We start from the raw sequence: 12664 nt of genomic DNA on the forward strand, positions 1-12664 counted from the left end.
ATTGCGTGGGGGATATTCTAGGCATTGTTAGGAGGGTGATTTTCCCGATTTTTCTGCCTTTGACTCCCTTTTGCCTTCTGTGTGTGTGTGTGTGTTTAATTTTTGAAAATCCCGGTATAGTTAACATACAGTACGTACTAGTTTCAGGTGTATGACGTGGTGACTCAGCACTTGCTGCATCCCAACGGAGGATCCTTAATCCTCATTCCCTGTGACGCCCATTCCCCCACCTCAGTAACCACGAGTTTGTTCTCTGTGGTTAAGAGTCTGTTGCTTGGGTGCCCAGGAGGCTTAGTTGGTTGAGTGGGTGGTTAGCTCTTGATTTGGGCTCAGGTAGTGACACCAGGCTGGGGCTCTGTGCCCTGTGGGGCGTCTGCTTGAGATTCTCTCTGCCTCTCTCGGCCCTGCTGCACGGGCTGTTTCTCTCTCTTTCAAATAAATCTTTAATAAAAAAAGAGTGTTCCTTGGTTTGCCTCTTTTTTTTCCTTTTACTTAAATTCCACATGTGCTTGAAGTCATACGGTCTTTTGTCTTTCTCTGATTGACTTCCCTTAGCATTATGCTTTCTAGCTCCATCCATGATGTTGCAAATGGCAAGATTTCATTCGTTCTTAGAGCTGAATAATAATCCAGTTTATGTATACACCAGATCTTCTTGATGCATTCATCTGTTGACCGTCTTTTGCCTTCTTTGGATTGACATGGTTTCCTTGTTTTTCATGTAAATTCCCGTACCACTGACACGTCTCCTAGATTCATCATGGCAGCTGGCGGAAGCGTCACGAAGCCTGAGAGGAGGGGCTGCGTCTGGGATGCCGTCTGCGTCTGGATTGAGCCCCCATTTCCTGGTGCAAGAATTTAGTACCATTAATCCAGGATTACAAAGTACAAATAATAAGAAAGAGGGTACTTACTTGCCATTTATATTCATTAGCCATTAGCAGATTTCTTTAATTATGATCGCGGTTCCTCATCTTTAGGCAATTGTCGTAAGAGCCTAGACCTCTTTCATGAATGTTCAAGAAAACGCTCTTTTTCTTTTGTTCTCAAATAAATAAAACCTTTAAGAAATGGAGGGGAGGGGCACCTGGGTGGCTCAAGTCGGTAAAACATCTGCCTTTAGCTCAGGTCATGATCCCAGGGTCCTGGGATCGAGTCCCCTATCGGGTTTCCTACTCAGTGGGGACCCTGCTTCTTCTGCCTGCCTCTCTGACAAAGCTTTAAATGTTCAAGAAGAGAGAATGTGTGAGGCGTAGTGAATCCTTTTATTACAGAGCAGACTTCACTCAACATTTCAGGCGGGGAGAGCTTCAGTAACACCCCACACAGGGGTTGCGCAGGATTGTGTTTCGGCCTACTACATGAATTTCTGTCAGAGCCTGAAGAGGACTATTTTGGGCTCTGTCGTGAAGGAAACACTCAGACCGTGGTACATTACTTCAGTTTTGCTATATCTTTTCTTGGTGGTAAGAATCGCTTTGGGGGGAGGCATGTGTTTCTGAAGCCAGTCCTGCAGATTTTAGCCCTGGCATACCTTTAGGACCTAGACAAGTGTTCATCCTGTTGCTTTCCTTACCCAGCGGCTGGTTTCTTAGCCAGCATCGTTAGTGTGGGTCTTAAAATTTGGTGAATGCCAGGGCTTATCCTAAATCTACCCAAATCAGAAGCCCTTCTCTGCCGTGGTGATCCCAGCAGGGGCATCTGAGGACTCTCTGTTGCCATCTCTTGGTGCTTGTCGGCTATTTCATGGGATTTCCAGTGGGCGAAGAAATGGTGCAGGGTCCCTTTTCTATTTTTCCCCCTGTGCAGTAAGGCAGGTCTCAGTTAGCTGACGTAACTACCTGAGAAACCAAGGAACGTGGGAAGCCGAAGCCTCTTCTGGATCGTTCCGGGACTAGTTCTGAGCACTGCCTTTGTGCTCTAGTGTGTCACGTGCTGGCGGAGTCAAGAGTCTCCCCCACCACGCAACCCCATCATGAGTGTTACTGGTGGGGAGTTCCTACAGGACTGACTGTGGTTGTACTCTTCGAAGGTTCCCACCGGGTGTTGTTTTTTAATGAATGAGTCGTGAAGCATTCTAAGAGGTCATTTTTTCATAGAATTTTCCTTATTTCCGTGAAGGAAGAGAAGAAGTAAGACCTGATTCTTCCCTTACCCGGTGATGCACTCACTGTCCCTCCCGCAACCATCTCCATCGCCAGGATTCGGGGAGATTTTCTGGCCATTTGCAACTGGGTGTTGAGTAACCTCACATTGAGAAGAGCATGGGTTTTTGTTGAAATGTTTTAAAAACAAAATTGGCAGTGCTACTTCCAGACAGAGTGGAAAGGCAGATTAACATTTTAACTGGCTCTTTGAGTCTTTTAAAACTGAATGGACTTCAGATAATTTGTTTGCACCTTGTAACTACAATATGTATCAGGAATTTCTTTGCCCAGGTCCTGGCTGGATTCCTAACTTCCATGTGGTATCCCAGGACTCCGAACCTTGTTTGCTTCTGCTGTAAGATAGGATTTTTGCTCAGGATTGCTGTGAAACTTGTCTCCATAGAGAAAGAGCATTTGCAGCTCTTGGATCCTGGGGTTGGGGTTGAGGTTGGGTCCCTGATAAAAAGAAGGTTCTAGTGCCTGGCCTGGCAAAAGCAGGCAGTTTTCCATAGGTGGTAAACCATAACACGTGGGACGTTTGTGACTGACAGAACAAAAGGGCTTTGTTGCCGCTTTAATTGTTGATTAATGATGATCCTTCTCAAATTTGACATGGTTGCTTTCTAGCGCACAAAAGAAGTCAGTGTCAAATATTTCCTTGATCACGACAGAGTCATGATCTCCAGGCTGTCCTTGGTTCTTTGACATTTCAGGGTGCCGTGGAAGATTTTTTTTTTTTAAAGCATAATTGCATAATTTCTAATTAATTGAATCAGAAGCTTCACTGCATGTTACTCTGTATACTGTTTGTGGGGGCTGTCCCCGCCCGCCTGACATTTATGTGCCTGAGTACTCTTTTTCTCAGGAAGATGCTGTTCTGCATTGGCTTACTGGTAGTTAGTGGGAACTTGGGGTGTCACCCTACATGAGGGATTTTATTTATGATTGGAAAGGTGAAATCTTTTTTTTTTTTTTTTAAAGATTTTATTATTTATTTGACAGACGGAGATCACAAGTAGGCAGAGGCAGAGAGAGGAGGAAGCAGGCTCCCTGCTGAGCAGAGATTCCCGATGCGGGGCTCGATCCCAGAACCCTGGGATCATGACCTGAGCTGAAGGCAGAGGCTTTAACCCACTGAGCCACCCAGGCACCCCGGAAAGGTGAAATCTTAAGCAGGTGTAGGATCATCTAACGGAATTGTGGAATGGTTTCTGGAATTGTACCATATAAAAAATGTATATGTATTTTAACTTTTCTGCTCCCGCCTTCTGAAGTGCTAGGCAGGCAGTTTATCTCAGAATCGAGGTGTTATCCCCTAATGAGCTGTAGTTAGAAACTCGGTGCTCAGAGTGGAGCCCTGCGGGCGTCGGGGAGATTGAGAGAACGTTCTGACTTCCCACTGGGCACGGGCAGAAAGTTGGGTATTTCTCATGTGGAGCTGTGAAGTCGCAGCCCCAAGGGGAATTTATTAAAGGAATTACTGTGTTCAAGTTTTATAGATGAGGTCCGATGAGAGGGAGCTAGAAGGGGCTTCCATATTCTCCTTTCCACAGTGTGCCGCTGCGCCCCGCTCCCCCCGGCTTTAATGAAGGACTAGGAGGCCGGCCTGCCCTAGAGGGCGTCTCAGTAGAACGAGAGCTGGGGTTCTCAAACCCCCGTGCTTTCCTTTCTAATCCTCTGACCGAGCCAGACTTGGTGCACATTCCTTCTCAGGGGTTTGGGGACCTCGACTCTGAATCGCTGCCTGTGTAATGTCACGGAGACAAATGCTGTAGGTATTTCCTGTCCTATGGTTTTGAGCATCTCCGTCCTCTTGCATTAGTTGAGGAGTTAAAGCAAGGAACGAGGCCTGTGAAAACCAGTATGGTAGGAACTCCAGAAACCCCATAAGGCGAGCATTCTCTGCAGTGTGCCTCTCCTCCCGGAGCCCGCTGACCTCCCTTTCCTGTCCTGAGCCGTCCTCACACCCTGGGGAAGCAAACGCTGCTGGGCAGCTCGGAGCAGGGTGGGAGGCAGGCGTAGAAGGGGGTCATCTTTTGGCAAGGCTTCTCTTTCCAGTTGGGGGGGATGAGTCGGTCTGTGCTGGCCTCTTGGTTCACTTGAGAGGATGTGTTTATTTTCTCTCCTCTCCAGGATGTTTACAGCCATCCTGTGTGGTTTGCCCACAACTGCACTTGCATTTGAATTTGGTGGGCAGCTTGCCCTGGGCAGGGGCTATTCCCCCCGCTCAACCCCCCACAGTCCCCGTCACGCACACGCGCACACACATACACCCCTGATCTCTTTGAGTTGCTGCCAGGTTTGTAGTGTGTGTGTCTGGGGTAGAATAGAGTGGGTAATTATTTTGGGGATGGAAACACAGGAAATTTTTTTTTTTTTTTAAATAGGCCTTTCAGCAAGTTGGCAAAGCGTCAGGCCCCACTCCCACCCCAGCACAAAGAGCACAGCCCTGTCGGTCATTTTGCGTTTGCCAGACACGATGTGTCTTTTTTTTTTTTTTTTGAATGAACAGACCCGACCCTCCCACCCATTCCTTGCTCTTTGTGTAGAATTGAGATGTAATCTAAGTAATTGGATTTTGCCAGCTTATGGTTTTCATATGGGGAAATTGAGTTAATAAAACGGTGTTTTGGCCGACACGCCCCTCCACGAGGGGCCAGCTGGGCATTTCTTTAAATCGCTCGATGCCCTGCGCTCCTGCCTTCTCCAGCCGAGTCCTGCCCACACGCTGTGTCCTCCTTGGGTTGGTAAACGATCAGAAATTCTGGACAGAAATGGAATGTAATTAACCTAGAAATTGCTGTTGCTGTCGCTCTGTATTTAGGGCTGTCCTAGAGATGGAGCATGCAGATAGCACTAAGCTGGTTAACTCCGTCCTGTAGATAAGGCCGGGAAACCAGGACTGTCACCGCTGCCCCCTCGTGAGCCTCCGACAGCTCTGCCTGCGCCATCCGTCAGCAGGAGGAGCCCCAGGAAGGCTTCTAACAAAGTAGAAAATATTTTGCATGAAACTTAGTTGGCTCGTCAGTGGCATTTCTTTGTAGGTGGTGTGTTGCTGCTTGTTAACTTTCCGAAGAGTGCCAATGTTTCTCTTGATCTGTTAATTCCCATAAAGTTACTTCAACTTTTTTTTTCCTTAACCTAAATAGGAAATATACTTGAAGATTTATTTGGGTAAAATTTTAAGTAATCAAGCAAAACATTCTTTTGACTGTTGGCCATGCCAATTGAACCCCAAATGAGAGAAGTTTCGGGAGAAAAATAGTGCCAGCTTTTGTGTGTAGCTCAGGGAGTTGTTGAAGGGAGGAGGGGGAGGATGGAGGCCCCCACCGGAGCTCAGGCAGTGTGATCCCGCAGTACGCACGGCCTCCGTGTGCCTGTCCCACAGGCATGGGGCTGCGGCCGGACCCTCATCCTGGGTCCGGTGGATGCTGGCCCACGACAGTTTGACGCATGGACCCACAGGGGCATCGTACCTTGTGGTGGGATGGCCTCTTGTGCAGCACGGTGGTCGAGGTCCAGAACCAGACCTCACTTGGCTTCTTTTGGACGCCGCTGATGGTGAGCACATGGCAGGATTAACTAAGTGATGACCGTGGAAATGGCACAAATGGTGACCATGTGGGCAGATGCCTTGTGGATTCCTGTGAAATAGATCCGTAATGACACCGAATCCCGGCTGACCTTTGGGGGAGACTTACAGAAGGATGGCTGGTCATTTTCCCTGGGGCAGAAGCACAAACCTCTTCCTTTCCCCTTCCGTTTGGGTCTCGTTGAGGTCCACCCATCTCTCTCTGGCCCCTCTGGATAGCATTCATTGTGCCCCTCTGCTCCAAACACGTGGGTGTAACTGTGTGATTCCTCAGGATGGATGATACAGCAGCTCAGGGTTCCTGCTGTGCCCTCCCTTCATGATGGAGGGTGTGTCTTGGAGGGCGTATCTTCTGTACCTGGTGACACTCGTTTGCAGGGGACACAGCAGTAGTGTCCTCTGCAGACCCTCCTTTGCCCCCAGAGGGCAGGGGGTGGAATTGGGCTTGAGGGGTTGGTCATGGGCAGTGTATTTACATTAGGACGGTTCGGTCCTTCCCTCCACATTGAAGACTTGTGAGCAGAGACGGTGAAAAGGTGACCTCCTTAAAAAGGAACAGGTCTGGAGTGTTCTTGTCATTGGATGACAGGAAACCAGCCATGGCAAGGTGAAGGGGAAGAGCGTTCCAGATGGAGAGAGCAGTCTCAAGTACGCATGATCTTTTGGGATATTTGCCTCTCTGTCTTAGGGCATGTATCTCTCTCTCCATAGAATGACACTCAGAGATCAGATTAGTGGGTTGACGTTCCTCTCAGCACATTTTCTTTCGTCCTTTTTGGAACACTTGAGCTTAAATGGGATTCACCCCAGCAGGGCTGAGGTTTTGTTTTTGTTTTTGTCTCATGAGTGAATTGATGTGGGGCTCCCGGACCCAGGAGCTTCTAGAGAAAAGGCACTCCAGATGGCCTTGTCAGTGATGAGGCTGGCCCCACCCCCACTTGGACAGAGCATGATGGGACCAAGAAAACTCCGACCCAAGCACCAAGCATTTACCTTTTGGTCGTGCGTGTTGCCCGGCACCCAAGCTGCGTATGGCCCCAGACAGCTTTCCCCCCATTCGGTTGATCGGTGTAGTGAGGATGATCTTGGCAAGATCCTTCCAAAATAATCTAAAGACTTTAGCTTTTAACATTTGTCTCAAACGCCAAACAAGTAGCAGGCTTGTATCTCTGTTCTCTGAGCTTGCTGTTTGAATTTTTTAGTCCTTTACTTGGTGGACACCTACACATTCACACTGTGGACGGGCAGTGGTGTCGTGGTTTGACCCCGGACCACCTCTCCTCCCTCACCCCCACCCCAACCCTTGATCTTAATACACAGTAAATAAAATGGAAGCCTCTGTGTATTTATTCTTCTGTAAATCCATTTATTCATGTCTTCCTCCGCTGGTTTCAATCGGTTTGATCTGTTTAACTTGGCTTGCGGAGAGTTTGCTTTAACTGGGTTTTCTTGACCTAAGGATGTACCTAGGTTTCTAGAAGGAAGCCTTCTGTAAGGGGAAACGCCTTCCTTGATCAGTTAATAAAACAAACAAGGGACTGCATCATGGTTTGGTCGACCCGTCTGGTTTGGGTGAGGAACACACACGCCTTCTGTGCTTTCCGAATGCTGGCGTTGCTATGGGTCCCCAGCGGGCAGTGGATGGCCATTTGGCCAACCCTGAAGGCCCCACATAGTGTTTTCCACTTGACCCCGGGGCCCCATACTCTGTCCACCCTCTCGATGATTGGGAACAGTCTTTGTCCAAACAGTGTTGGCCTTTTCAGACATCTTCAGGCTGAGGAATGGAAAGGACCGTGCACGTGGTTGTGGGTAGTGTGTCAGCCGCTGGAAGGGGGTGGGTGAAGTAAATGCCCCCGGCGGTGGGTATACCTGCTGGCTGCTGCCGGAGACTGGCCCTCCACCTCCCTCTCCAGCCTTCGGTGGGTGGCCTGTGTGGCCTGTGCCTCTGCTCCACAGAGATCCTTTCTCCCCGGCCTCTCCAGGTGGAGACACTCTGTATGTGCTTCATGTCTGGGAACCTGCCACCTCCCCCTTCTTTACTGACTGAAAGTAACATGCACTTATTTCCTCGTATCTGGCATTCTAGAATAAATCGCCTCAAACGTGCCCTGCACAGTGGAGCAGGCCGAGCGGGCTTACCCCCGTGGGTGTGGCCTCCACGCCGGGTCATCCAGACTCTCCTGTTGTGTGGGACCAGCAGGGCCCCGCGAGCACCTCTGTGATCCTCCCAGGACTCTGCAGGATGAGAAGCCAAACCACAGACCTGCACTTTGTGCAAAAGAGAGAGTCTTCTGATACTGGTTTGTCTTGCAGCTCAGTCCCTGCTTTCATCTGGGTCTTGCAAACACTTTATCACTTGGGAGCTTGGCTTATTCTTTTAAGGGGTAATTTGTTTGCCTGCCATTTTTTAAATCTGTTAACGACTTTATTTTTCATGCTCTCACCAAGCAAGTAAGTCATCAGGCAAAAAATGCCTTTTATTCGAACAGGGGTGGGAGCACTTTATCCCCTGCGTCCCAGATTTGTGGAATATTTTCCCGCCTCGTGCGTGTGTGCGTGTCGGACTTCCATGCGGGCTCATGACGGGTGGCGTTTGTTGTTGCTGACTTTTTAAAAAGCCGTGAGCGGCAGCCCACACGTTGCAGGCAGTACTTCTGTCCGGTTTCTTTAATGCTCAGAGTGAGAATTGGGTCCGATTAGTCGGAGATGGGCGTGTTCCTGCAGTTGCCAGTTTAAAAGGATAAACTTGTCAGGTGGAATCCGAGGGTGAGGGGGCTTCTACTTTTCACAGGGAGGGGACTGTTGCTGGAGGGGCGGGGCAGTTCTGTGGGGTCCGTCCACCCGGATGGTGGCCTTCTGTTGTGGGGTTCTGGCTGGTGGGGATGCGGTAGTTGCCTCCTGCCTGCCTCTTCCTCCAGACGCCCTTGCTGCCTGCACCGGGGAGTTGAATGCAGAACTTGAGAAGGAGCAGCTAGAAAGGTCCAGTCACTCTGTCAAACTGTATGATGTCTGCGAGTCTAATAATAAGCTTGAGCTTAGCTTGCCCCCTCCTTTTTCATATCCCCCCCCCCCCCGCAATTTAGTCCTATTATAAAAATACCTGTTTGCAACTGATAGGAAGTGCAGAGGGAGAAACATAACCAAACTCACCGACTCCACCAGACTCAACAGCCGTGATCCCCGCAGTCTGAGAAGCACCCTTGTGCTGTCTCAGTCTCTCCCCTGCCCTCCCTCCCCATCTCCGTCTGGTCCTTCAGCATCTCCCCCTAGAGGGCCCTCCTCTGGGCTCGGTGGCTTGTCCTGTGTCGTGTGTGGGGTATGCGGGGCAGTCCGTTGGTTACAAAACTCTTTGTTCTCCATAACAGGGGGACAGTGGTGTTGCCCCATTCTCTTACCCTTTTAATATCTGGGAGTTTCCCTTAAAGTTGTTTAACTCTTTGCTGATAGCTTGCGAATGTGGCTGCTTCACTGTGGCTCGTCCTGGGTTCGCAGCAGCTTGTGATTAGCCGTGATGTTTGTGGGTGTCAAGGACCTCAGGCTGCCCGGTAGATAAGGAGTGGGGGTGTTGTCTCCCTTTTGAGCAAACGTTAGTTGGTACTGGGCTTGTCGTCTGTACGGCGGTGTTTCTTGTAGGGTTGGGAAGGGAGGCAAGAGTAGAGACTGGTCAGGACAAGGGGAGGTGAAAGTTTTTTTTAGTTTCTTAGTAGAAAGTAGAGGGGGAGAGAGGGTGTGTGTGTGTGTGTGTGTGTTTTGCTGTACTAGTTTGTTAAATACCAGAATGTTGATTTAATACCTGAAGGTATTGAGTCATCAACCATTTCAGGTACAACAATTACTGTTTTATGTATTTCTGACAATAGTTAAAAGAAGATTTGTTTGTGCTTTACTAATCTCTGTGGTGTTCTTTTAACATTCATCACTCAAAGCTGTTTGGCGGGGGCAGTTACCAATTGCACACAGGGATTGATTCGGATGTGGATTCTGACACATCCCTGTGCCATGGGGCTGCCTGGTGGGTTCTTCTCTCTTGGTTTTTTTCCCCTCCCCTGGCCCTCAAATCCTGTTTGTTGAGCGTCTTTATGAGCAGGGCTGGCCAGAAGGTCTAACCTGCGGGTTCTTGCCCTCAGAAATACCTGCCACTCCCCTTGTGAATCGATCTTTGCAGTGAAGAAAGAGCTGATCGAGGTCATCTGTGATAAATGTCAGGTTGGTTACTCATAAACTAAAAATGAGGTAGTATTCTTCCGTGGAAGCAGGGAAATTAATAACTGGCGGCTGCAGTGCTAGGTAGGAAGTGAAGAAGGCTTTCCAGGCCTCGTCAGGGTTCCTGATAGAAAGGACCAACTTCGTTGATGGAGAGCAGAGAAGGAGAGAAGTGTTGTGATTTGTAGACGCCGCGGTTAAACGAGGGGTCGGTATCTGTGTGGGATTGGGTCAGGGAGGAAGCCCGACAGGGGAGATTCAGGGCCTGGTTTTGGAAGCCCTGACTGGATGAAGTTTGGATTTCAGCTGTAAGCAGAAGGTACCCAGAATTTGTATTTCGGGTGGACTAGAGAAATCGATTTTTCCTGCATGGTCAGCTTTCATTCATGTAACGAATTTGTGTGGCTGGATTGGGGTCAGAAGAGATTGGAGGTGGGGAGGCTGCTTCCTCAGGGGGCTGCAGACAGGGTCAGTGGTGTGCAGGCGGTTGGGGGCAGGGGCCTGGTGTAAGGGCACGAATGAAGGGAATCGTGTATGTGTTGGTGACAGGACCCTGTTGAAGCAGACGCTGCTGGATACGTGTGGCAGGATGATTTGAGTGTTTGTCATAACTCCGGACTTAATTTAAAACTAAAAAAGCCATTCATTAATCCCCTGTCCTCAAAGGCCACATGTGGTGTTGGAAATGCCTGGCCCACACGTGGCTCGTGCAGGCACGCTCAGGGCGCCCATTTTATATCCGTGTGTAAAACATAGCCTTTTAACCAAATTTATGGTCCTCTGCAGCAGGCCTGGGGTTCATGAGAGTGTGAGAGATAGAGAACCTTAATTAGAAAGAGTTTGCTTGAATCAGGGTCTTTTTTTTTTTTTTTTTTTTTCTCCCCTGCCTCTCGTGTCCTGACTTAATGGCCACACGTAGATCTATACCCTCCGATCTCTGCCTAATTCATTTTTAATTCTCCTTTGCTTTTCCAGGCCCAGGCTGCAAGCACAAAGGAAGTTTGCTCAGTCTCAGCCGAACAGCCCTAGCACAACTCCGGTCAAGGTAGTGGAGCCATTGCTGCCCCCTCCAGCTACTCAGATTTCTGACCTCTCTAAAAGGAAGCCCAAGACAGAAGACTTTCTTACCTTTCTCTGCCTTCGAGGTGAGACCGTGTCCCCTGTCCGCTGGGGAGGTGGAACCTAGTTGCAAGAAAAGGGAAGACGGTTCGCCAGAGTTACATGTTCTCTGTGGGACGTGCCCAGTGCGGTGGAGGGAAAGGGGCTATTGGAGCTTTCCTCTTTCTCCTTATATTATCATTTGACACTTAAGTCCCCTTTCTTGGCTTCTTCACAGTGCCTCGGATCATAGTTTCTTTCTTTTTTTTAAAGATTTTATTTATTTGACAGAGATCACAAGTAGGCAGAGAGGCAGGCCGGGGGTCGGGGAGTAGGTTCCCTGCCGAGCAGAGAGCCCAATGCGGGGCTCGATCCCAGGACCCTGAGAGCATGACCTGAGCCAAAGGCAGAGCCTTTAACCCACTGAGCCACCCAGGGGCCCCAGTTTCTTTCTTTCTTTAAAGATTTTATTTATTTGACACACAGAGAGAGAGATCACAAGTAGGCAGAGAAGCAGGCAGAGAGAGGGAGGGGGGAAGCAGGCTCCCTGCTAAATAGAGAGCCTGATGCGGGGCAGGACCCTGGGATCATGATCTGAGCTGAAGGCAGAGGCTTTCACCCACTGAGCCACCCAGGGGCCCCCAGATTGTTGCTTCTATAGCTTTACTGTTACAACCTGACTTGTCCCCATTCCCCTTCCAGAACTCCACTGCCCCCACCACACACGTGCTTTGCCAACACAGGGCTTGTCCTGTGACCTACACCCCCCCTCCGCCCCGCCCCTAGGGCATGTGAGTGGAGATGGTCTCCTTTGCTCAAGTGTTGTAAAGCCTGTCGTAAGTCACATCGAGTGAGGTTCACACTTTCTCTGTACCACTCTGGGAAGAATTCAGGCAATAACTTCCAAGTATAGTTGACCCTTGGATGACGTGGGTTTGAAAAGCCCCAGGCTCCCTTCCGTGTGGGTGGTTTTGTTTTGTGTTACATTAAATAGAGCAGGGTGTGTATTTTCTCCTCCTTAAGATTTTCTCAGTAACCTTTTCATTTCTCCAGCTTTATTACAAGAACACAATATATAATCCACGTGGCATACAAAATGTGTTAAGCCTTTTAATGTTATGGGAAAGTCTTGTGGTCGACAGTAGGTTGTATGACTAGTTAAGTTTTGAGGGAGTCATAAGTTACACAGGGATTCCAACACCCCTACCTAACCCCTACATTGTTTGAGGTTCGACTGTATATAAATGGTGAAAATAGTGGTCCCTATATGTGAACAGGACTGAGGAACAGAATGCAAGGTTGAGGCTCACGTTTTTCAATAAAGGTTGAGTTTGGATTTGCACGGTCTGACTCGGGAAACTGGCTGCTGCTACAGGCACTAACTTCATCACAGTTGTTGAAGAAGGTGCGAGATTGTCAGAGAGCCTCTTACGGCCATGGGAGGTGCAGAGAAGTGTTGGAGTAGAGCAAGCTGTGGACATGGAGGTTTCCTCTGGTGAGGTTCGTTGACAGAAAGGGAGTGAGAGGTCGAGGTCTTTGCTGTGGGTCATTTTGGGGGGAGGACGGGGCTTGAGGGTTAGAGTTCTGTACTTGAAAAAAAATAGTTTTATGAAATAACTTA

At 49.1% G+C, this 12664-nt stretch overlaps 1 protein-coding gene across 8 annotated transcripts in view; it reads left to right on the forward strand.

Annotated features, from left to right (window-relative positions):
* The window catches only part of JARID2 (jumonji and AT-rich interaction domain containing 2), a 255628-nt gene that overhangs the window by 178536 nt on the left and 64428 nt on the right, over positions 1-12664 (forward strand). For 6 of the 8 annotated variants that reach the window (XM_032341156.1, XM_032341153.1, XM_032341154.1 and 3 more), the window contains one exon: positions 10921-11090. The exons of the other annotated variants lie outside the window; for them this stretch is intronic. In XM_032341156.1, coding sequence (XP_032197047.1) covers positions 10921-11090 — 170 coding nt within the window. The remainder of the gene's footprint in view (positions 1-10920; positions 11091-12664) is intronic. 8 annotated transcript variants of the gene reach the window in all.

Source organism: Mustela erminea, chromosome 4, assembly GCF_009829155.1.
Source record: "Mustela erminea isolate mMusErm1 chromosome 4, mMusErm1.Pri, whole genome shotgun sequence".
In the NCBI taxonomy this organism is placed as follows: domain Eukaryota; kingdom Metazoa; phylum Chordata; class Mammalia; order Carnivora; family Mustelidae; genus Mustela; species Mustela erminea.